At 40.6% G+C, this 25,230-nt stretch overlaps 1 protein-coding gene across 1 annotated transcript; it reads left to right on the top strand.

Moving 5' to 3' along the window:
* The first annotated feature begins 139 nt into the window (after positions 1 to 139).
* On the top strand, positions 140 to 25,230 carry TADA2A (transcriptional adaptor 2A). The gene is made up of 16 exons (XM_032779356.2): positions 140 to 224; positions 1,790 to 2,525; positions 3,539 to 3,645; positions 4,319 to 4,378; positions 5,412 to 5,503; positions 6,702 to 6,859; positions 7,383 to 7,471; positions 8,788 to 8,860; positions 14,670 to 14,733; positions 16,624 to 16,667; positions 17,510 to 17,620; positions 19,338 to 19,409; positions 20,032 to 20,164; positions 20,997 to 21,040; positions 22,895 to 22,968; positions 24,750 to 25,230. The coding sequence occupies exons 2-16, from the start codon at positions 2,501 to 2,503 to the stop codon at positions 24,933 to 24,935; spliced, it is 1,332 nt and encodes a 443-aa protein (XP_032635247.1). The 5' UTR covers positions 140 to 224; positions 1,790 to 2,500; the 3' UTR covers positions 24,936 to 25,230.

Below are 25,230 nucleotides of genomic sequence, written 5' to 3'. Positions count from 1 at the left end.
GAGACCCCACCCCACAACACTTTCGCTCTCACACACACTCGCTCCCCCCCTTGCGGCTCGACCCAAACCCACAAACGCGCGGCGTGCGGCCCCAGCAGCCTCGCCCCCTCCCGCCTCGTGAGCGCGCACGTACGCGTTCCCGCCGCGCCGAGCCTAAGCACGTGGGGACGGCCGCTGAGACGGGAGCAGAGTCGGGGTCGGGGCCTGGGCGAAGCCGGCGTGAGGTGAAGGGCTGGGGGCAAAGCGGGTCAGGAGCCGGGGGAGAGACCATGTGGCTACGGGGGGAATCAGGGAGATACCAAGTGGGGAGCTGGGGAGGGGGGAAGGTCTAGACAGGGGGTGGCTGCGCGCTCCCGGCGACCCCAGATGCGCGCTCTGGCGGTTGGAGTGCGCGCCGCCGGAGGCGCACATCCCCTGTTGCTCCGTTAGGGGGCGCAGAGGTAAACCACAGCCGCAGGGCTCTCAGGGGCGGGGTCTGTTGGGGGGCGGGGCTCTAGCCTGGGGGTGTCTTGGGGGGGTCCCATTGATTTTGGGGGATGAGGGCTTGGGCAAGAGGGTCCCTTTTGGTTCTTGGAACCTTTTGTTCTGGAGGGGTGGATGGAGGTCAGAAACTCCAAGAAGACCACTAGGGACTTTGATTTTAGGTGGCAGGCACTCAGATACTATGGTGATGGACGGCCCTATAAAAACCTAAGATAGATCCAAGAAACAAAGCTTCCTCTGAGAGGCTATTGAACCGTCATCGGTATTAATGCGATGGAAGTGCCTTGGTGTCAACCTTGTTATTTTTTGCCTTGCTGATAATTTTACCAAGTACTGCACATGTTCTGGACAAGGAGTAGGAGGATAATCTTCATCATGCTAAACTAAAGCAGTGTTTCCCTGAGATCTCCTTGGCACAATTTAGGAAGGCAGCAAGCAAGTCCCTAATATCAAAAAGATTGAGAAACACTTGATTAGGGTACCCCCTTTCTCTTCTCCATACTTGCATAGAGTTGAAAGGGTCCTTACCCTACACCAGAGGTAGGCAACCTATGGCACGTGTGCTTGAAGGCAGCACGCGAGCTGATTTTCAGTGGCACTCACACAGCCCAAATCCTGGCCACCGGTCTGGGGGGCTCTGCATTTTAATTTAAATTTAAAATGAAGCTTCTTAAACATTTTTAAAACCTTATTTACTTTACATACAACAATAGTTTAGTTATATATTATAGACATATAGAAAGAGACCTTCTAAAAACATTAAAATGTACTACCGGCACGTGAAACCTTAAATTAGAGTGAATAAATGAAGACTCAGCACAGCACTTCTGAAAGGTTGCCGACCTCTGCCCTACACCTAATTTCAGTAGCCCTCTATTCTAATATACATTTGTATTGCAATCCTCCATTGGATGTTTTTGTTGGTTGGTACTGATACATTTTAAATGTTTCACACACTGAAATTTACGTTATAGATTCTTTGGGGGGAATCAGTTTTAATTAAACTAGATTCAAGTAACAAGTTTCTGTTACTAACAAAATTATACCTTACTTGGAACTTTGATCTGAACTGTGATCCAATAGCTAGAACAGAGTCTGGACTCTGCTCCCTAATTTACAACTTGTTTGCTTTGTGACTTTGGGCAGGTCATTTCGCTTCCTTGGCCTTAGTTTCCTTATTAGTAAATTGGAGATACTACGACCACTATAGTGACCTCTCTAACATAATTCATTACAGGGTTCATCAGTTAGTGTTTGTAAAGCACTTAGATCCTTGAATTAAATTACTTATTTTCTTTTCTCACAGGAATATAGTTGTCCTGGCACTGTTGCACGAGAAGGGGAGAATATACAGCTGGCCAGCTCACAGCTCTTAAAAGCAGTTATCGGTTCTATAAAGTCCACTAACTTAGCCGTGATGACCATGCTCCTAGAGGAAACTTTCGCTACTCTGTGAAGGAAATTTCTGTTTTCAACTCTCAGGACTGCAAGGACTCTTTTATTAATCACAGATAAGCAGTGAGGAAGAGGCTAAATCTGCCTAGTACAAATATATAAAACAGTAAAGGCCGAGCTCATGGTTCAGCAGAGCTAATGAAGGACATCTTACAGCAAAGTACTCAAGATTTATGATGTTACGGTTACTTGACAACCACTACCTTTATGAGGGTCACAAAAATCTTCTCTTCAGATAAGTGATGATCCTGGAGCTCCAGATTTCTTAATACTATGAATTGTATCTTTCTGCATTTGGTTTCTTCTCTCACCTGCAGAGAAGAAACTTTCAACCATGTCAAATGATCTCTGTTGCAATGACTGACAGTCCTTTTGCTTGAGTAGTTGGTACAATCTTAGAGGAGCTTATCTGTTCTAGGGACTGTATAACAGCCTGCTCTCTTTCGATTGGATGGTACCCTGGTAGACACATTAGCAGGTGTTGCTGTTACACTGAGGAGCGTGGTACAAGGAGGTGTGCTTTTATTGCTGTCCTGAAGAAGAACACAACAGTGTGAACAGGATGGAGCGCCTGGCCTCCTTCAGCAGTAAGTACAGTAAAAAGAGCTTTACAGAGAGATCTTAAAAACATCTGCCCTCGCTTGAAGGCTTTATCCTCCAATGAGGGTTGCTGAGAAATATGGTACTTTGATCCATGTGATGGTTTTTGTCCCAGAACCGTCATAAGATGATTTGATGGGGGCCCTCAGATCAGGCGATTGGTAATGGAAATAGTCTAGCTGAATAAACAAATTAAGTATTCTAATTGTTTATTTAAATATAAAGTTTTAAATAAAATATAAATATCCCACTGAATAAATCTGTCACAAAGAAACCCATACACCACTATGCAGCATTAATTAACTCCCTTCTTGACAAACTTAGAGAGGCCAGGGCTTGAATTGGCTGTAGAAACAGAACACCTTTCTCGCCCCAACAGACTATTATTTTAGGTTGTTTTGGGGGCAAACAGATGGGACAGCTACCACTTCCTGTGCTGTGCAGTCTCCCTAGATAAATATATTACTTTTGTCTCCTGGTCTGTGATTCAGCCAGCTTTCAGAAGCACCGAATTATAGATACTAGAGTTAGAAAAGACCTCTTTGGTCTTCCAGTCCGTGCTGCTTGCATTTCTGCAGGATAGCATTCATAGATTTCAATAGGATAGACTTTCATTGCACAAGTTTAAGACGCCCAGCACATCACAGTATCCGGCCCAAGTGATGATCTGTAATTTCACCATGTCTGGGAAGATGTCAAGGTGAGGATCTTTCTAGCAGCTGAAGTTGGATGAGGAACTTCTAACAGGTAGTTGAGAAAGCTGAAACTGCTTTAGAGAAGAAAGGGTTACATCAGCTGTAACGTGTAAACTGTTATTGCCTAAACAGTTTATTTTTAAAATGTAATATCAAGTGAAGAGACCACACAGGATATAGATACACTGCTAACTTTATTTAAAAAAATACAAGGTTCTAGTGGTTATGGATGATTACGTAAACAATAATATCATGCTTGTGTTGCATTAAATTTCCTTCAGCGTATTTTCTTGTTGATTTCATAGACGACCTTTTTGATAAACCACCTTGCCGAGGCTGCTCTTCCTACCTCATGGAACCGTACATCAAATGTGCAGAATGTGGGCCTCCTCCCTTTCTCCTGTGTTTGCAGGTAAGCTGGAGTGTAAAAATGGAAGTGTATGCCTTGTTGAGAACAAGGTCATCAAAGCTATTTCTAAATGATAAACCATTGCTTATCACCTTTTAGTTGCTAGTCAGTCTTGTACCAACTCATGTTCATGTTGCTCAGAGACAGGGAAACGGTAGAGAAAATGTTGGAGGGTGAGAGAAATGTGGAATTCAGGATGAGCAAGTGAAGGAAGTCTTTAATTAGGCACCCATGGACACACAGCGAGAAAGACATGGTGTAGTGGTCTATACAGACAGCTAGACCTGCCTTTTATATCTCAGGTCTTATCTAGGTGGAGTTCCTTTTAAATTGCAGTACATAGCTGTGAACCATCCTCAATATAGTATTAAAGCAGGAAAGATGGGTGACAAGTTATTTCTTCCTTTAGTTAAAGGGAAATTTTATTCTTTTAGTACTTTCCTGCATATAAATGTCTGTGTCCTGTCCTCTGCAATGAGTCACTGTGAAAACAGTCCAACAACAGATTAACTCAAACTGGGTCTTTTTGTGTAGAGGGGACTAATTCACTATAAAAATCCACTTTTAGCTATAAAGTGGACAATTTTTGTTAGTGCACGATAGAAAAAACAAAACTTAAATGTATTCTCAAGGAAGAGGCAGGAAAGTAACATGGTTTTAATCTTTTATTTTGCAGTGTTTCACACGAGGATTTGAGTATAAGAAACACCAGAGCGATCATACTTATGAAATCATGGTAAATATACAATTTAAATGATCTTTCTTCATCTTGGGTTTTGTTATCCTTTTCTAGAAGTTAGACCCATGTTTACTGATCTCACATTAAAAGTCTGTTAGATACACAACCTCGTTTTCAGAATTGTATAACTATCAGAAAACTAACCCAGCAGCAGATTTTTTTATTTTTTTTTAAATTTAGGGTCATCCAATGAAATTATAAACAGCAGGTTTAATCCAAACAAGAGGAGATACTTATTTCACACAATCCACAACTAATCTATGGACTTCATTGCCATGGGATGTTGTGATGGCCAAAAGTATAACTAGGTTCAAAGAAGGAATTGGATAAATTCTTGAAGGAAAGATCCATCAATGGCTATTAGCCTAGATGGACAGGTTACAATCCCGTGCTCAGGGCGATTCTAAACTCGAACTACCAGAAACTGGGAGTGGAAGATGGGTGGCTCTGTACACTGCCCCTGAAGCTCTAGTACTATCTGCTGTCAGAGACAGGATATGGGGCAAGATAGACCATGGTCTGACTAGTATGGCAGCTCTTAGGTTCTTACTGAAATTAAAGAAAAAAATATCCAATCTAACATTATGGAATGATGCAAAGGTTTTTTAATTTGTGTTTTATTGTCCATATATGGCTCACAAGCTTTCATTAGAAAAATTGGTAGACAGTTATTTTATCATATGGACAAATTGCTTCCCTCCATCCCCCAATGAAAAAGTTTAAAGAAGCTTCTTTTAAAAAACAATTTAGATTTCATTTCATGACACTGCACTTTTTTGAATTACAGCTGGTAGATACATTAAATGTTGCTGTATTTAGAGCTTCTGTAATGACAGTTTCACAGATTAGCAGTAGTTATGGTAGATGGCTTATTGACATAAAACTGCCTTGGGACAAAGTGAAGCTTTTAAACGGCCAGTACCAAAGCGGCTTGAGCTCTTACTGCCAGATAGCACCAGCATTTCATTGATTCTGTTGGTGGTGATCTATACAAAGAGGGACTCTGAGATTTGTTCTTTTTTCTCTCCAGACATCAGATTTTCCTGTTCTCGATCCCAGCTGGACAGCTCAGGAGGAAATGGCACTTCTAGAGGCTGTGATGGATTGTGGATTTGGAAACTGGTGAGAATTTAGTGCCCGAACCAAAGCCCATTGAAATCAAGTCTTTCCATTGACTTCTGAGAGCTTTGGGTTAGGATCTGAGGGCTGAATATTCTGGCACACAACACAGCATATTCCTCATGGGTGAGAGTGCAAGCTAACCATTAGTGTGGAGGAATGAAAGATCAAGAGGGCCGTTCCCAGCTCTACCACTGACTGTGTGTGACATTGAGGAAGGCACTGAAGGCCTAATCCTGAGAGATGCCAAGCACCTCCTGTGAGGTGCAGAACTTCCTCAACTCCGACAAACGTCATTGGAATTTGAGGGAGTTTGACATCTAGCACGATCAGGCCTTTAATTTCATCCTGCCTCAGTTTACTCATGTTGAAACTGCCTTAAGACAAAGGTTCGCAAATTGTGGTCTGTGGCCCACAGAAGGTCCATAAGGCTTGTAGTCATTTGAGAACTGTCTGGTCACATGGTGCTGGCTCTTCTTGTTCCCATCTGCTGTATCACATTAAAGGTAGTCAAAAATAATTCCTTTTCTGGTATCAGTCTGTGTTCAAATAATTGTAGCTGGGTTTTTTCAAATTAGAGGAGATCATGCTTGCAATTGGGAGCCATCTCCCTTCCCAGTCACAAGACAAGGCCTCTATTAAGATGTGGTCCGTACTTAGCAGCCAGATTGTAAAGTTAACAGAACTCCAGGCTCTGCTTTAAACAGAACTACATCAGGTCTCATGAATATAATTGCAGACAAAATTAAATTGGAAAACCTGTTCAAATTTCCATTTAGGAACATAGGATAAAGGACTGGGTCATGGAGTCCAGTCCTTTTATTGCAGGCAGCCCACTCAGATAATCCCATAAAGTTTTATCAAGCTCCTTCTTAAAACTAGTTGGGTTGTTTGCTACTACTACTCGTATTGGAAGGCTATTACAGAATTTTGCTCCTCTGATGGTTAGAAACCATCCTCTAATTTCCAACCTACCTTTATTCATAGCCAGTTCATATATTCTTGTGCCAACATTGTCCTTTAGCTTAAATAGCTCTTCTCCATCCTGTCTATTTATTTCCTATAACTACATCTGGGGAGGAATCATATTCCCCCCTCAGCCTTCATTTTGCTAGGCTGAACATGCCAAGCTCTCTTTAAATAATTCTTTTTTCCATTAGTGAAAAATCAGCCAATTTCTGTGGGATTTTCCCCTCCTTAGGCAGGACGTGGCCAATCAGATGTGCACAAAAGCAAAGGAGGAATGTGAGAAACATTATATGAAACACTTCATCAACAATCCCTTGTTTGCATCTACGTTGCTGAACTTGAAGCAGGCAGAAGAGGCACAAAACGCTGACACGGCCATTCCATTCCACCGTAAGTATCCACCATAGGGATCGACACTGGATTTCTTCGCCCAGTCTTTAAGATAAAACATTCAGAGAATTGATTGAACCTTTGGAGAAGGGTGTGTACTTTGCTTTTACTCAGAAAGGAGAGTAATATTTGGTCTGTCGACCACCATAGAATATTTAAGAATAGGATTTTCCATGTACCAGACCAAGCCTTTTGGTACATAAAATCCTCCATTAGGCGCATTGTGAGAGAGTGGGGGAATGAAATCACCTGATGTTGAACCCAAGAAGGTGAACCCCCCCCCAAAATGCTCCTGGTCAACTGTACGAACAGAGGATTCTCTGAGGAGCGGAGTGTACCTCAGCTTATCCCAATGGACTCAGCACTTTTACCCATCGTAATTACTAAATAAATAAGGCTGTCTTAGCTAAACTAATTCCTTCTGCATCTGCAAAGGGAATACTCTTTTCTAGAACTGCAATCTGTTTGCATTTACATGTCAAATTAAAATATCCACAGCAACTAAAACCCATATTTTTTTCAGCTGCTGATGATCCTTCACGACCTACGTTTGATTCCTTGCTTTCCAGGGACATGGCTGGGTACATGCCAGCTAGAGCTGACTTTATTGAGGTAGAAATCTCTCTTGTCTTATTTTGTTGTTGCTACTGATTAGGGACACATATATACACACACACACACTCACTTTTTATATGAATATTAAAGAAAATCTGTAGATAGAATGAGTATTAAAGGAAATGAGGGGATTAGATGATAAAACCAAGGATAGCCATGACCTTAGAATCATAGAATATCAGGGTTGGAAGAGACCTCAGGAGGTCATCTAGTCCAACCCCCTGCTCAAAGCAGGACCAATCCCCAACTAAATCATCCCAGCCAGGGCTTTGTCAAGCCTGACCTTAAAAACCTCTAAGGAAGGAGATTCCACCACCTCCGTAGGTAACCCATTCCAGTGCTTCACCACCCTCCTAGTGAAAAAGTTTTTCCTAATATCCAACCTAAACCTCCCTCACTGCAACTTGAGACCATTACTCCTTGTTCTGTCATCTGGTACCACTGAGAACTGTCTAGATCCAGCCTCTTTGGAACACCTTTTCAAGTAGTTGAAAGCAGCTATCAAATCCCCCCTCGTTCTTCTTTTCTGCAGACGTTACTTTAGGGGATTCCATTTATAATCAGAGAGGTGTATTAAAGGGCCTGAGAAGCAGCTAACTGTGACTTTGTGAATAAGCGTTGTAAGGCATGCCATTAGCATTACCAAAAGTCTGATAATGAATGACTCTTATGCAAGAAGGCTAAATGTGTGAATGAGATGCTCAGCAAAAGGGGGGCAGCTTATTTTTAGTTTACTTTCCCTAGAGACACATGCATTTGGCCTGATTCAAAGCTAACTGAAGTTCACAAGAAGGCTCCTGTTGCTTTCAATTTCTTTTGATCGGGCCCATGGTTACAAATTTCTCTAACAAAGCAAGCTTCTATTCATTCATTGATCACTAATGTCATAATTAACGTACAAGGATAAAGTCAATCCTAGAATAAGCAGGCACAGCCCCCATTGGCCCATGATATTTTTCAATTTTTGTGCAGAATTTTCCACACACAATAGGAGCAATGGCAGTTACCTGGTAGACATTATATTTAAATTGTACTCTACTTGGATCCTTGTATATTTCTGCTACAGTCATTGGTGCTGTAGATTATTCTTCCACTAATTAAAACCCCAGTAGGGTTTTTCCATCTTGTGCGTACCTTACATAAGGATGTAGTCTTCTAAAGACACGCTTAACTTGACTTTTTTTTGTGGGGAGGGAATGGTCTTTAGTAAATATTTTTATTTTCAGTATTCTTCAGCTCTGTCATCTGCTCCAGTGAGTTATCAAGGATAACTAGAATTAACTAGTGAGCACTTGTTGGTCTTCTTTGAACAGGAGTTTGACAACTATGCTGAATGGGATTTGAGAGATATAGATTTTGTGGAAGATGATTCAGACATTTTACATGGTAAGTCCCATGTCTTGGGAAGAATGTTTGAAAGTGGTGTCTCAAAATGCTTGTTCAACGTTGTTCAGTTGATTTTTCTGCACATATTGGTTTTGAGGGTAAAGTTTCAATTTTAATAGAATTCTCTCAATTGTGTGTACTGGGGATAACACTTGCATTTCTATAGTGTATTTCAATCCAGTGCTCCTGTCATAACTTTAACCATGGGTGTACAGGCTATATTTACACTAAAGAGATCACCTTACCCACCACTGAAATGTAGCCAACTGTAAGGTGGAGCATTTTAATGAGGCCCCACTACATCGTAACACACTTCAGGAAAGGAAGTCAGGAATACTATATCCAAAAGAAACTGCAGGGAGAATTTAGGTAGGCATATGGTATTACCAGAGCTAGAGTTTTGCCAGGTTACAGGCATCTTCCCTAGAATATCTGTGTAAAGAATTATGATACAGTCATGGATCTTGAGAGGTCAGAGCCTGGATTTTACCCTCATCTGAAAGGTAGCACCTCATGCAGCACAGTGTCAGCTAACACCATCCTGTGGCATTGCTTCAGTACTGACTTAGATGCAACAGTGCCATCTAGTGAATTATTAATACCACTTCCTGTTGCATGTAGGTGTTTGAAAGTCTTCCCACCTGTGCTAATCCTGTTTAGTTTGTGAAATCGGCTAGCACGGTGGTATGGATACAGGCAACAGTAGGTGGTACGCAGATTAAGCCCTGTGCAGTGAGTTCAAAATATGCTCTGGAGATATTGTGATCTTTGTTCAGCCAAGAGAATACACTGAACTGCAGTGGCATAGTTGAATATAAAGATTTCCTTTTCCTCTCCATGAAAAGGAGGGTTACGCTCACAGCTTCTAATATTGTTCAGAGAAGGGCTTCTAATAAGAGTTCACTGAAATTCTGCAAAGAAGTTTGCCTAATTGGTACCAAACAAAAGGAAGTATCAGAATTGAATTAGGTTTAAATCCTTGGGGGGAAAGAGGATTTCTGGTCGCTCTTATTTATGAACATGTTGAATATTCAACAGTACCATGCTCACATTTCAGAGCTCTCCATCCAATTATTGGGGGGCTGGTTTTTATTCTTTTTATGTAACCCTGACCATGAAAGCCTTAGTGTTTCTTAGAGTCACAGAGGAAACTCCAGTCATTCCAAATTTCAGTGTGAAGTTTAGCAGGACACAGCAGAGAACATGATGTTGTAATCTTTAAACCTTCTCTTGACTCCTAGGAAATATTTCCATCTGTAAACTATAATCTTGAAATAGCAACAGTTTGTCTGCATTATAAATCAGCTTCTCATTCCTTTATAAAGCTTACCTAGAGAAGTCACTGACTAGTGTGCACTGTGCAGAGATTCAGCAAGCTCTCTCTGACAAAAAAAGTTCTTCCTCTTTAAACATGTGTGGAAAGAAATTATGTGTAATTACAGCTGCTCTTGTTTCCTCCATTAACTCCTGGCAAATCGAAAACCAAGCAAATAAATAAATAAATAGCGTCCTGGTTCTGTTCGCTAATTCATCTATTTGAGCCTATTCATTTATTTGCTATTCACTGTAACCGGTTTACCGACACAGTCTTCCACATCAATTGCATGCTCTCTCCTCCTCCCCCAACTTTAGCCATTTATGATATCCCTCAAAGAGGTACAGCAGAGAATTCAGAGCCCAGTGGAGGAGGGTGAATAAGGAGACTGTAAGCCATCTTTGTACTCTCCCAGTCCTTGGCTGTTCTGGGGGCAGGAGAGGTCCTCCAACATACCGGAGGCCTTAAGTTATGGCAGTGTCCCCTGGTTGTCCTGTGGGCCACAGCACTGCCTAGAATTCCTGCAGCTTGTCCCAATATGTCTCTCCTGCTCCCAGCTCCTCCTCCTGGCATACCATCTTCACTGGGGCTTGCGAGAAGGGCCAGGATAGGCAACTGTACCCTGTCAGCTACACCTGGGGTACTTAGGGCTCCTTCAAAAGGCTCCGATCCTTTTACTCAGCATAAAGGGGACTAGCACAGGGTTGAGGAGCTCACACAGAGTTCTCACAGATAGGAATTTTTCCTCCCTAACATTTAGCCTACATTTGTTTTGGGTTTTTTTTAAGAAAACCAAACATTTTCTTCCATGTTCCTACCCTAACCATTGTGTTAGAAATGAATTTTTGAAATCTAATTTTCTTTCTACGTCTTGCTTCAAGAAATTCACTCCGATTAGACAATGAAAATGAACTGGGCAGATTTGTTTTATGGTCATCTTCTCTTTCAGGTCTAAGCTACCTGACCCCTGTCCCTTTAATTTCATCCTAATTATATTTCTTTGCATTGCTCTACACAGTTTCTCACTACTCCCACAAGAAAGAGAAATGCAGTTTAACATGAGGCATCTAGACTCCCAAATGTCTTTTATCAGGAGCACAGAATGCTTGTGATTGCTGAGTCATCTAGCGTCTTACCACCCAGGATAATCTGTATCCATCACTTTTATTTCTTGAAGCTGACAAGATGGCTTCAGGAGCAGTGTGAAATATATTATTACAGTTGACTCTTTGTGTGCAGCACATGTAAGTTGGTAAGTGCGTGCAGGTAGATAATTGATATTGCAATTCAATATAGTATAATGGATAGAATGAAAGAAACAAATCATTACCAATCTGTAATTCAGTCAGGGACTTTTAAAAAAAAATCTTAGAAACTGAGTTTTCATTAGAGACTGAATTATAGTGTTAATTATTAATCCTCATCTAGACTTTCTCCTACCCCCTTCCCCCAAATTTTTTTTTTATTTTTAATCTCAGACTAAAGACTAAAACTCTGATTGTGCTGCCGTGAAAATGTGTGACATGAAACCTGACAATGTCCTTCTAAACGTACTGTTTTTAAAACACTACACAATGTTTATTCCCGAGACAGCCCTAGAGGAGGCTCTGCTACAGCTGTCTAAAATAGATTCCTTAAGATTTTTCTCTCCTCTGGGAAGGGGTGAGTTTGGATTATATCCAATGTGTGCCTACAAAGCCAGGAGCACACTGGGAATTACATACATTGATTTACATTCTTCCTACTGTATGGATGAGTGATGCCAACTAGTAGATTAGTTGGCCTGAAACATGTCTTTCATTCACTGCCACTCAGGTTTCTGGAAAGCAGATGCTGTTAGAGAAGGGAATGGAAGGGTAGAGCAAACTATATTTGGATATACGCTAGCACATGCACAGGTTTTTTGGTTTCAGAAATGGGGGAAATAGCCTTGCCTATTATTGGAAGCTATTCTGATCTTTTCTTATCTTTTCCCATAATGGACCCTTTGACTGTGACATCTCCTTGGATTTCCTTGGTCATAAGGTTAACAGCTGTCTCTCCAGCATTCTCCAACGGGAAAAACAGATCATTTTCATTCTTGTAGCATCTCTTTTCTCATTACCATGCAGCATGTAGCATAGTAGTAGTCTGGGTTATTCATGCATTCCAGATCTTGTAATCAGTTGCTTCTGTGTGAATGTGTTGATAAAGAAAAGACGACTACAACGAATGTGAATTTTCTCTGTGTGAGAGATCCATTGTTTTCCTTCATTTGCTCTGGTAAATGTTCACTCCCCTACCCAATCAATCATAATTTCTTTCAGAACGCTTTAAATTCAGGTGAAAGCATCAGAAATACAATCCTCCAGTTGCAGGTGACAAATTACTGGTGGTATTTATATAGAGTTGCTCCAGTGCATTCTCTGTCTACTCAAAGTTCTTCCCACACAAATCCCAGAAAAAAATATGGCAGCTTAGCTTTTAGGAGCCTTAAAAATACAAAGGTTCTATATACATTGGCAGTGTTTCCTGTACTTTGTAAGGTATTTCATTCATATCTAACTTACTACATTTCTCATTCTTCTCTGCCTGAATCTAAGCAAGGAATAGAGAATTTGTTAATATTGCCTTGTTGCTGGGCTAAGAAACCCAAGCAAATCTATATTTAAATATACACCATGTCTTCCCATTGCCCTATGTTAAAAGGAACAAGGACGTTGTAGGTTTCCTATTGCTATGATTTAGTACTCGGTTGCTTCCAGATTCTGTATCAGATCAATGTTCTAAGACATTGGGATTTTAGCTTGTCAGACTTCAGTTTGGACTCTGATTTCACATAGGTCAAAATACAGTATTATCTTGAAGATGCTACATAAATAAAAAGGAACATCAAATGAATGTAGAACTGGCTTCTGAGCTCACACCCCAACCCTTCCAAGTTTCCAATAAAAAGGGGTGGCTAAACCTTATGACATAGAGGGCTACACTGACAACTTGCCTGGAGACGAGAAGCCACATGTAATTTGCACATAAATATACATATACTATATTTTAAAATATAAAGTAAATTCCCACAGCTATACATAACTGCAGCCTGCCTCTTCAGTGCTAGATTAATTGCTAACTGATTTGACTCTCCATTAATAAACTGCACTTGTCCTTATCCTGCAGCAACAGGGAGAGGGCGGTCATGCATGGACCATGTTTCTGGGCTCTGCTATGCTTTGGATACATCGGTTCATACAATTTATTGAGGTGGAGGGAGAAATACTCTTGCTTGGTTTCACAGATTTGTGTGTTGTCTCTGCAGACTATAAATCCATTGTACAATTTTAAGCCTGTTCTTTCTGGGAAAACATTAAAATAAGTAACACAGAGAAAAATCCAATCCAGAAATCAACACACACACACAGCTTATTTAGCAAGATGGATCTTTGAATTATTTAACAGAATTATGAAGCTAGTCCTAGTGGAAGAGCTGGGTGTCTACTTATCTGCTCTCTCCAGAATATGCCAAGAAAATTTATTAACCTCCGTGTATCCATGAAAATGAGTTGCAGAATCTATGGGTGGGTTAGCCAGAAGAATTGTAGACAATTTCATATAGAAAGAGATGGTTTCTAACAACAAGCAAGTGTTCTCCGTACTTGTTGAGAACTGCTCTCTTGCGTCTCTTTTGGCTGATAGCAAAATATTTAAAAAATAAGTTAACTAGCTAAAAATCTTCTAGGTAATTTCTGAGTCTCATTAAAGTCTGCTCTGAATTGTCTCAATTCAGATCTCAGTCTTTTTAGCTCTTGGCATTCCTTTAATCCCCTTCCTTATTTCTCTGCAGGCTAGTCCTTCTCCAAAGAAAACATACCAAATATTAAGCCTAACCATTTGCTTTTCAGGGAACTATAAAGGGCAACATGTATAAGGGGCAAAATGTTTTCCCTTTTCCGAAAAACAAAAAGTCCTTAATATCAAAAGTAAGATAGTAACTTTGGGCTAAGGAGAGGGGAAAAGGGATTCAGGGTCTCAAGATTCATATTCCTGTGTGTGATAGTGTTAGGAAAAGTAAGTGAAATCAGTTTTACAAATAGGGGTGTGTAATATGCACAAACCTAGCCTGTAGTACAGTGGTGGGAAACCTGTGACCCACGCCACTTCCTGCAGCTCCCACTGGCTGGGAATGGTGAACCGCGGCCACCGGGAGCTGCAGGCGGCCGTGCCTACGGACAGTTAATGTAAACAAACTGTCTTGCGGCCTGCCAACGGATTACCCTGATGGGCCGGTGCGGGCCGCAGGTTGCCCACCACTGCTGTAAAAGCTTTATGTTGCTGTACAGTTCAGTGGTTTGGGATTTTTAACATCTTGAAGCAAAGGCAGCTGGCCTGTTTCGTACAAGTGAAGTGAGCCTTTTCAAGCTGTGATGAACACAGGTTTTGGGGGATCTGGGGAGAAGCTTGGTGTGATAATCCTATATGTGATTAATCTGTTTTTCTGAACTTCCTTTCTATACTTGGCAGCTTTGAAGATTGCAGTTGTAGATATCTATCACTCCAGGTTAAAGGAAAGGCAGAGGAGAAAAAAGTGAGTTCTCAACCAGTGATTGTAGTCCAGAGCTTCTATATTCACAGTGTTATGAGCAGTAATACAATCCTGATATTAAGTGTAATTGATTTTAATTAGCACCTTCCAGGAGGATCCCAAAAACCTAATACTGAGGAAAACTTCTCCTCTTAGAGCAGATCTCAACTCTGATATTCTGCTTTCCCTATGTGCACAGAATACAGCTCAGCCACATGGATTTAAGCAGGAGAATGTAACACTTCAGCAGACTAGGAAGTATGCAGATTCACACACAACAGAACTAATTTGCACATATTGGTGAAATTCCCCCTGAACAAAGGATCCGCTCAAGTTTCTACACACCTTAAACTTCCATTTAAGATGTCAAAACAAGGCAGAAGTGACATATAGGCCTTGTGCTCGCCATATGCACAGTGGTGAATTTCACCAGTTGAGTACTTTCAGTACAAGCATCTCAAAGCAATTTATAAATAATTAACCCTTCAACATTCCTGTGAGATAATATACCCATTTTGTGGAGTGGGACACCGAGGTTAAATGAAGTCTCAGTGAGTTAGTGGTAGATCCAGATGTAGAAACCAGCAATCCTAACTCAGCTCCCTTCTCTAATCACTGTGCTGCCAGGCCAGGCATACTTAGACCCTGGTTTAGGAGGCCTGACTCCCAGTCTCATACTCTTACCAAACCCAATCCCTGTCCATAAATATGCTCACATCATGATGGTTAGTACACTAGAGCCTTTTTTCCTAAGTGTCTGAGGACACATAATACAGATAACTATGTGTTGCTAATATGAGATGGTTAAATTAAGTTTGAATACTTTATTCAACAAAGTTTATGACTCTAGAATTATTAATTGAATCTTTCAAATACTTTGTCCAGTTTTTGTAAGTTATTCATCCTTTTACTGCTAGGGCCAAGATGATTAACAACTTTGGAGCAAAACTTGTCCATCCCTCCTCCCATAATAAAAGGTCAACACAACATGTTATTTTGAAGGGTAGTTGAAAGAGAAGGATACTCAATTAGACCTGCCCTTCCTTCTCCCAATTAAAAAAAAATTATGCGTGGCATAAACTACATGATGATACATGTGTCTTATTTAAAAAAGGTGTCAAACCCTGTAGTTGTGTAAAGCACATTGGCGTCAGTGGCTGTTAAGTTTTTAGTAGACCAAGCAGGACAAAACCCTAAGAGAACATAAAACTGCTAACATCACTGTCACAAAGCTTATTATATCCTGGGATGGAAAAACACTTGTGCAGTTTATGTAAATAGAGAGAGGAAGTAATACGTTTCATAGATTTAAGTTCAGCCACAACCTTCCCTAACAAAGATATTCAAAAAGCGAGTGTGCGCTCTCTCTCTCAAAAGTTGTGTGTATATAAAATAACCACACACACAGGCAATATCCAGTTGCAGAGCTCTGTGACCATCTCATGCACCTGTGACCATCTCACCTTTCCTCTGCCCATTTCCTTGGATCTATTCTAACCTCATGAGCGGCTTTAAAACAGCCACTTTGTTGTTTTGTTTTGTTTTGTAAATCAAGCTGGCCAAAAAATCAAGCATGGGAGTTGCTTCTAGCTTTGGCTGCGCAAGACATATGACATTCAAGAGACATGACATTTGGGTTTAGAAAAGCTATTTTAGATCCTTTAAAGAGATTATAGCTCTCTTTGAGCCCTGCCGGTTGGACTCATGGTGACGAACATAGCTGTCCCAAACTCGTGCTGACTAATAGTTTATAAAATATCATGTATTCCCAGTTTATAGAGTTAGAACTTGTGTAAAATTATATAAATGTTACTAGAAACTTGGATGTTTGTATTTGTGCATTAATAAATGAGTTATTACTTAATATTACTACTGTTTCTTTTTTAATTATAGAATTATAAGAGACCATGGCCTCATCAACCTCAGAAAATTTCAGAGTAAGTACTAAATACAGCTTTTTGTTTAACTTTGACTTAAAGCCATTTTAAGAGAGAGACTTTAAATGCTAGATGTTTGCAGTGTACATTATAGAATGGTTTACGCATACTATATCCAAGAGATTGTCAATTAACACTTAGCTATCATACATTAGGACTTAGAATTGAATGTTGCGGCCACCGTAGTATCTTTGTCACTTCATTTGTAATTTTTGTCACCATGGGGAGAATATCAAACTTGAACTCATACAGTGGTTACAGATTATGGTGAGCTGTTCAGGTTCCTTTAGTCTTTTATTGGTGAGATTTATGTTCCCTCTCTCACTAAAAGTAATATCAGATGTGTTGTTAACTCACGGCTTTGTCCTTTTCAGAAAAAATTGTTACAATCATGACACATGACTTGGTTTGATGAAGTTTGTTAGAATTATAATACCATCTTGGGGCCACAATCTGATCAGGCCCCTTTACAACATAGAGGCCCTGTCTACACTAGGGAATTTTAGTGAAAAAAATTTCCCACCAGGTCAGCTGCCCCGGTAGCAACACCAGTACAGTTTTTAGTGGGGATTAGGATCCAGGGCATATTTTACCACCATGTCACTTACAACCAGTGGGAATTTTGGCTGCATGTGTAGACTGGCCTTTTTTTTTTTTTTTTTTTTAAAGCATTTGTCCCTGCCATGGTGTGAACTTGTATCATGTGAAAGGAACTATTAGCAGTTATCATATGAATAGGATTCTTCTCCCCCGACAAAATGCCTAGCTATCCCAATTCCCCTGCCCAGCATAAAGATATTGCTCACAGAGGTCACAATTTTTTTTTTTTTTTTTAATTGTAGTTCTGGAGAGACGATACCCAAAGGAGGTCCAAGACCTTTATGAAACAATGCGACGGTTTGCAAGAATTTTAGGTCCAGTGGAGCATGACAAGTTCATTGAAAGCCATGCACGTAGGTGTTTTATTGACTTTGTTCATGTTTAAGCTGTTCAATGAGAGTAAGCATTTAAGGGGGTGACAGGTTGTTATATTAGTTGTCAATGGCCTTCTCTAAATAGATACTATACAGGTTTTCCTCTTCCCCTCCCACCTATCTATCTCAGATAAAATAAATGTGGCCCTGGGTGGGTATACTAAATTATCCTCAGCTCTTATTGGTGCATTGTCAATTGAGTTATATTTGAGTGTATTGTTGGGTATGTCAGATAACGAAATACTACAGTCCTGTGCTAGGCTTTTCTCTTCAGGTGAAGATCACTGTTTGTGCACTGCCATGCTATACCATAGAAAGAGTAAAATACCTATGACCTAAGTCTATATTGGGGTTAAGTCAGCAGTTAATTGTATATTCCATAAGATACATGTGTGCTGTCTCAGCTAGGACGTAATTATACAGCACAGCCTCTATTAAGCGCCTCACCTTAAATGGTTTCAAATTGTTCCATCATCTAATTGTCCTAATTCTTTTTGCGTAATTGTCATATGCATCGCAGCATGTCCTCGTGTCCTGGTCAAATTCCAGTGGGGTAATTGCATCCTGCTTACCTAAATTCTGTGGCTTTGTTGGGGGGGAAATTACTCTTCATTAGCAAGCACAAAACAACATGTGACCAGCTGTCCTGTTCTACATCAGATGTGGCTGCATTTCATGACACAGCCGGATACTGAGTTAGGGTCTGATCCTACAAATCTTTACTTCTTTTGGGTGGTACTGACTCCAGCACCTAGTCCCATTGTCTTACTAGCCATAGGGAAGCCTTTTTATTTAATCTGAGCCCCCTTTGACATAGCCAGGGATACACATTAATTGCATAAGACTCCTGAGCAATATAGACACACAAATTTAAGGCAAACAACTTTTTGCTTATTGTAAACTAACTGGCGCTAGGAAGCTGTATAATTAAATCTCGAGTTAATAATTATCCCTGAACTAGAGATAAAGGGCAAAGTTAGGTTAACTGCACTACTGAACTGATCACAGAGAAAGGGGATGCAAGCCAGGGAAAATCTTAGAGACAGTCGAGTAATTAAAATCATGGATCAGAGACAACATAGGATAATGTAAGAGGTCTACAAGGCATATATCTACCTACTTTAAAACAAGGAAAACAAACACAGGATATCTTTCCAAACATTGCCCCCCACCCCACTTGTAGAGAGGAATCATTTGAAATCCTCAGGTCTGTCATGTTCCAATCTCGGTATGTACAGTTCTGCTCTTGTTGATGTCAGCGAGAACAAAATCAGACCCTACGTTCTCCATACAATTTCTCTACCTGTAAACTCGGGATATTCCTACTTAATTTAACTAACTGTGTTGTGAGGATTTTTAACGTTTGTAAAGTGTCTTCTGAAAGTCCCACAGAGTAGCATCATTTGGCTTATCGATAGTAGGGTGGAAGAATTCCCTGAACCTGAAGCTAAAATAGCTTCGCTGCACAAATAATCTAGAAGTGGTCTTACAAAATAAATCCAAGTTGCGATCCGATTATGTCATACCAGATCCGGTAATTTGTAGGTTCTGCTTGCTCAGGATCACAGATGGGCTAGTACAAAAAAGTTAACACTATCTGAACTGCGGATGAGTAAGGCATGTGTAGCAATGTTCACTAACAACAGCATTTGTTCTTTTTGGATTCCTCTGCTCTTTACTGTTGGGGAAAAACTAGTGGAATTTGAACTGCGAAGGGAAATAAAGCGTCTACAGGAATACAGGACGGCAGGAATCACTAACTTCTGTAGTAAGTACATGGAAGATTATTCAGCCTATTAGGATAGTGAAGGATGCTTAAGCTACATTTAGGATGTGTTAAATGAGAAGAAGTTTTTTTAAAAAATGTGTTTGAGTCACTCTTTAGCTAAGAGAGTCTTCTATTATTAATGCGTCAGGAGAGCAGTAGGGGTTTTTTAGAACTATTTTGAGTTGATGGATAGCCTGGTGAATGCACCATTGAGCAAAACTCAACATAGTCATCACTCCAAAAAGCTATCAAAGCACTAGTATGGTAGCTCAGTAGCCATAAATGCTTTCCATGCGGGGGACAGGGCAGCTGCACTGTATTGACCAGCAGGTGAAGAATGTGAAGGAAGGAATCAGACTTTAATCACACTTCCAGGGCTGAATGAGTTGGGTTTTTTTTTATAGTAACTTATTTTTTGCCCTGAAATTAAATATAACCCTGGCACCCTCACATGACTCCACAAATACTCCCACTGAAATCATTTGAACTCACTTGAATAAGGATAGCAGAATCTGGCCCAATATTAGGGGACAATATTTCCTATCTATTGAAGTAAGGGAACAGCAGGCTGAGAATTCTGGTTCAGCACAGTCCATCAGAACATGATGCATATTTGCTGTAGGTGCAAGAACTTATGATCACCTCAAGAAGACACGAGAAGAGGAGCGCCTAAAACGCACGATGCTTTCTGAAGTCCTCCAGTACATCCAGGATAGCAGCGCCTGCCAGCAATGGCTCAGTCGACAAGCTGACATGTATGGTTACAGTAAGATTAGGCCTTTTCCATGCACAACTTTAATTGGAAAGATTCAACATTTCTTTCTATTGGCAGTAACAAATGTGTTTCCCAGATTAGTATGGCGGGAGAGGAAAATAGTCTCTAATTCGTAGAAATTTTAAAAAAGCCCTAAGTGATGGAAATAGTGCTTAAGTGTCAAACAAAGAGAGACTTGTTAGGGTTCATAAAGTGTTCCATAACCCGCATTCTGATTTTTTCTGAGAAAACTCTACCACATTATTTATCTCAATGCAGACTGAACTGCTATCTTTAAATCCATTCAGGAAACAAGGGTCTTCCCTTAAGGGTATTAATGAGAACACAGATGACATTTGATGTCCTTTCTGGCAGTGTGATGTTAGGTGACAGCAACTTTATCAATATGCCATCTAAACTAAACTGGGGCTGTGAACAAAAGCTACAATGCACAGGAAGGAAACATGTATCCTGTACAACTTGCATCCTGTACTGTCTAAGAATATAGTCTAGAGAAAGGGCTGTACTTTCCCCTTATCTCCTGCTGGGTACAGTTCAGTCTTCATCAACAGAAATCTAGCGTCCCGTTTTTTCCCCACTAGTCTCTGTCTTTGGTTTTTATTCCTGGGCCAGTACTGGAAAGTGCTGCGCACATGGAAATCCCTTTGACTTCAAGGATCAGGCTAATATATGTAAGTTGCTATGCTTCATCTCTGGGTTATGCAAGTTGGATGTTCCAATTGTTACAAAATTGGAAGAAGTATTGTAGGGGCCATTTTTTGCAACTGTTCTTACACAATGCGTAGTTAATTTAACATTTCATTTCCTTGCAGTGATTCTGGCCTGAGTCCCACAATCCCAGTTGCTTCAAATTCAGGTAATTATTTTCTATGAAGGAGCTATAATAAAAGTCCTAAGGGCTTGTCTACATGAACATTCAGGGCTTGTCTACACTTACAGCACTGCAGCGGCACAGAAGCGAGTGAAGATGCTACCTACGCAGACAACAGAGTTCCTGGCAGTGTGGGTACTCTGCCTCCCTGAAAGGCAATAGCTACGTCAATAGGAGAAGTCCTTCCATTGACATAACGCTGTCTACACTAGGGATTAGATCTGTATAACTGCATCTCTCAAGGGTGTGGAATATTCACACACACCCTCGAGCAACATAAATTTTGCCAACATTGGCTATGTCTACACTACCTCCTAAGTGTTGTGTAGACTCTACTATGCATCAGTGACACTAGTTTGTTAGTTCAGGAAAGTGGCCTCTCTTGCTTGATTACAGAATTGCCCATCTGCAACCCTCATGCCCAAGTACTGTAAAAGTCAATACTGTCTATAACTCACAGGTCATTCTGGATGCACAGTCAATGAGTTGTTGCTGAATTTCTAGGTCCTTCTGGCTATATAGATGGAATCAGTCTTTATAGCTGCGTTATTGAGTGTGGCCAGGGGAAAGAAGAGTTTTTTCAGATTACGCTGCAACAAGATTCAGGGTTGGATTAAAAAATGGTAAAGATGTTCTGTCCTTTCCTTGCAGTCATGTGGAGCTGCTTCTGGGTCTCTTCGCATGTCAGAGTGATGTGTGCATGACAAACCTATCAGCATGCAAATGTGAGGAGTTTATATATGAATGACACACAATTAAGGTTGCAGAGTAAATCACTCAGAAGTTAGAACATGCCAAAATTAAGGTTACCCATGCAACCATCATTCAATCCCCTTGTGCATTTGCAGTATGGTACTGTCTTTAGTTACATGATCACATACAGTATTTCTGTGACCATCTTGGTTTTTAAGGAAATTCCATCATGTGCACTCTTATTAATACCCACATTGGTGATATCGGTGGGAGCTGAAATCCCATGTAGGCACTTCTGAAAATCCACTAGGTACCTGTATGCTTCTTTAGGCACCAAAAGCCTTTGAATATCTAGCCCTTAACTCTTTCTGCTGGCCCCCTCCCAATATATAACTGCAGAAACTGACCTAAAGGCTGACATGAAGAGCAGCTCAGAGTAGCTCAAAAGCTTACCTCTTTCAATAACAGAAGATGGTCCAATAAAAGATACTACCTCATCTACCTGGTCTCTCTGATACCCTGGGACCAACACTGCAAATAGTGGAAGATACTGTATTTTTGCTTAGCATTTCAACTGCTTCTTTTGGAAATTTTCCATTTGGCTGTTTTGTTTCCAGTGGGCATTCATTTGCAGTTACACTTTATACATATTGCACTATTAGGTGGGAAAAATAGACCATTAAGCTTATCAGTAAAAAGATAACAATCCTGGCGGTTTCCTACAAAATTCCTGTTCCACGTCTGCTGTGAGCTGTAGAACTGCACACAGTAAAGCCAGTCTACATACAAAGTCGCACTGATTTAGCTAAAGGCATTGAGTCAATTTAGCTAAACAGGTGTAAAATGCTGTTTATTCTATTTAAACTTGGCTAATGTCATTTTAGCTGAGGATTTGCAAGGGATCAACTTATCTTAAAAAAGGTTAGTTAAGTGTTCACACAAGAATTTTAACTTAATTGAAGACGCCATGTCTTTAGTTAAACCAGTGCAGCTTTGAAGATGAGCTCTAAATAGCTGACCACAAATACTTGGATTTTACTGGGTTAACATTATTGATGTTGTCCTTTTGAGACAAAACATCTGGAGAAACTGCAGCCTCCGAACTAGCATTGTAGGCTGTGAACATTGCTTTCCTTATTTCCATAGGTAGGCGGAGCGCCCCCCCACTGAACCTCACAGGTCTCCCAGGCACAGAGAAACTTAACGAGAAGGAGAAAGAGGTAAGGAGAGGAGTGGAAATGAATGGGAAGGCAGACTGCCACCCTGTAGCTATTTATCTTCAGACGCTGTCTTGTTGAGCTGTCTTAACCTTGTGAGCCTTTATGAGCTATATTATATAGATCTAGCAAATGGGTTTACTGTAGTGCAAGAAGCTTGGGGAAGTTGTTACGTTATAATGTGCAGAGTGTGATGTTCCTTAGTCCACTCTGGTTTTATGATAGGGGAAGAGAGCAATGTTTTCTTAATCAATGTTGGCTTTAAAATTGGCTGAGGATTTCTTTGAGGGCCCAAGAAGAACCATCACTTGCTCCTAAGAATGTTTTTTTCAGTATTTCAGCCAGCTCAGACCAAAGGACCAAACCTCAGTCAACCGTATTAGGCCAAACCTACCCAAGTTGAGTTATGACACTGTGATGATCAATGGAAGATGAAACAGTTCATTCTTGCTTTTTTGTGCCTTGTCCAGATTTCTGCCCTTGGATGTGCACATTAGGCTCCTAGTAACGTCAGTGAGAGCTGCATGTTTCAAAGAGCAGAATTTGGCCTTCTTTAAGGGACTGTTTGTTAACTTGGCCTCGTACCATATAGAATCTGTGGTTCATCTCCCAGTTCCTATATGCGAGACTGACTTATCTGGCTAATTAAAAACAGCACTGGAAGGTTGATGAGAGTCCCATCTACTGATCTTTGAAATGGAATATGGTGGTCTTGATATGGAGGAAACAGTAGAAATAAGGTCTTTATCTCGCCACATATTCTACCAAGGAGCAAATGTCAGTACATTTGATGAGCACTAGATGAATTTTAGATTCCCTTTCCACCACAGCAATCAATTATGTTTTCTATTCATTGTATCTAGCAGTTGTGAAAAATCAGATCACATCTTCACCAGTGGATGCGGCATTTCTGGCTCCATTCAGCATACAAATAATTTTGCCCGGGCATTAGCTTACAGGGGAGTCGGATTTCCTTGTCTGCAGAGTTCAGAGAAGGTCTCTCTTATTGAGACCTTGTGTCTCAGCTGATTTCTGTCAATGGGGTTCAGTCACTGAGCACTTCATTATTAAAAAGAAAGAGGCAGTCAGCATCTCCACTGGTACCCTTACAGCACAGAACTGAGAGGAAAGCACATATTTGAGAGCCACGTGGGACCTTTCCTGTCAGACAACAGAACCTGAGAGCTTTTTGGAATCAATATTTTCAGTCTGCAGGAGAGACTAGAGATTGTCACCTTAATAAGCTCAGTTGTTGTCAGATGCATAATGTCCACTATGTATAACGTTGCTCCGCACAATTTCCTGCCCTAAACTGCTAGAGGGCAAGTGCTGTGTGTATAGCTGCTTTTATAAAAGGATATTTAAAAAAAAAAGCCATAGTCTGTAGGGGATTAATAGACAGATGCCCTGTCTGGCATTTGTCCAATATGCCGAACTGGTGGTTGAGAGTCTCTTTGGCATGGGTACTTGCCTTAGTCTGTACAGAACACCACCCACGCTGGATGCTAATACACCTCTGCAATATTAGGTTCTCACTCATCTCCCTAGTGTATTGTCCGTAAAGAATGCTTTCTAGAGCAGCAGCCAGCAGGAGAGCACTCCTCTCAGCAAACTCTTCCTCTTATTACTTGCGGGTTGGACTCACTTGTAATTGCCATTTTTTTCCCCCAGGGGAAAGTAAGTGTGTTTTTGGTTGTCATTCCTTCCTCCCCCCATCCCAGGGATTGCAAGACGAGCAAGTGTGGAAGATGTTAACGTTTATTAACTTTACCTTTGTCTTCCAGCTCTGTCAGATGGTGAGACTGGTCCCTGGAGCCTATTTAGAATATAAAGCTGCTTTAGTGAATGAGTGTAACAAGCAAGGAGGCTTGAGATTAGCCCAGGCTAGAGCACTCATCAAGATCGATGTGAACAAAACCAGGAAAATCTATGACTTCCTGATCAGAGAAGGATACATCACCAAAGCCTAAAGACACATGTGGAAGCCCTGGCACGAGTGACATATGTGGAGATGGCTTTGAAGTAGCTTTGACGATACTGAAAGTTTTAAACTTTGTTGAATCAAGGACACTTCTGTTTAATTTTTTTTTTTGGTAAAAAGTAGGAAACTTTGTCAAATTGTCCGAATACTGACATTTCTTGGTCTAGTTTTCTTTTGACTCTGCTATATAAACACTCCTGTTGGCAGTATTATGCTGCCATGTACTTCTGAAAGAGTTGTGCCATATAAGCTAATATTAAATGTGAGTAGGCATTCATTTCTAA

Source organism: Chelonoidis abingdonii, chromosome 20, assembly GCF_003597395.2.
Source record: "Chelonoidis abingdonii isolate Lonesome George chromosome 20, CheloAbing_2.0, whole genome shotgun sequence".
In the NCBI taxonomy this organism is placed as follows: Eukaryota; Metazoa; Chordata; order Testudines; family Testudinidae; genus Chelonoidis; species Chelonoidis abingdonii.
The sequence above is the reverse complement of the archived record's forward strand: the minus strand, read 5'-3'. Positions and strand labels throughout refer to the sequence as shown.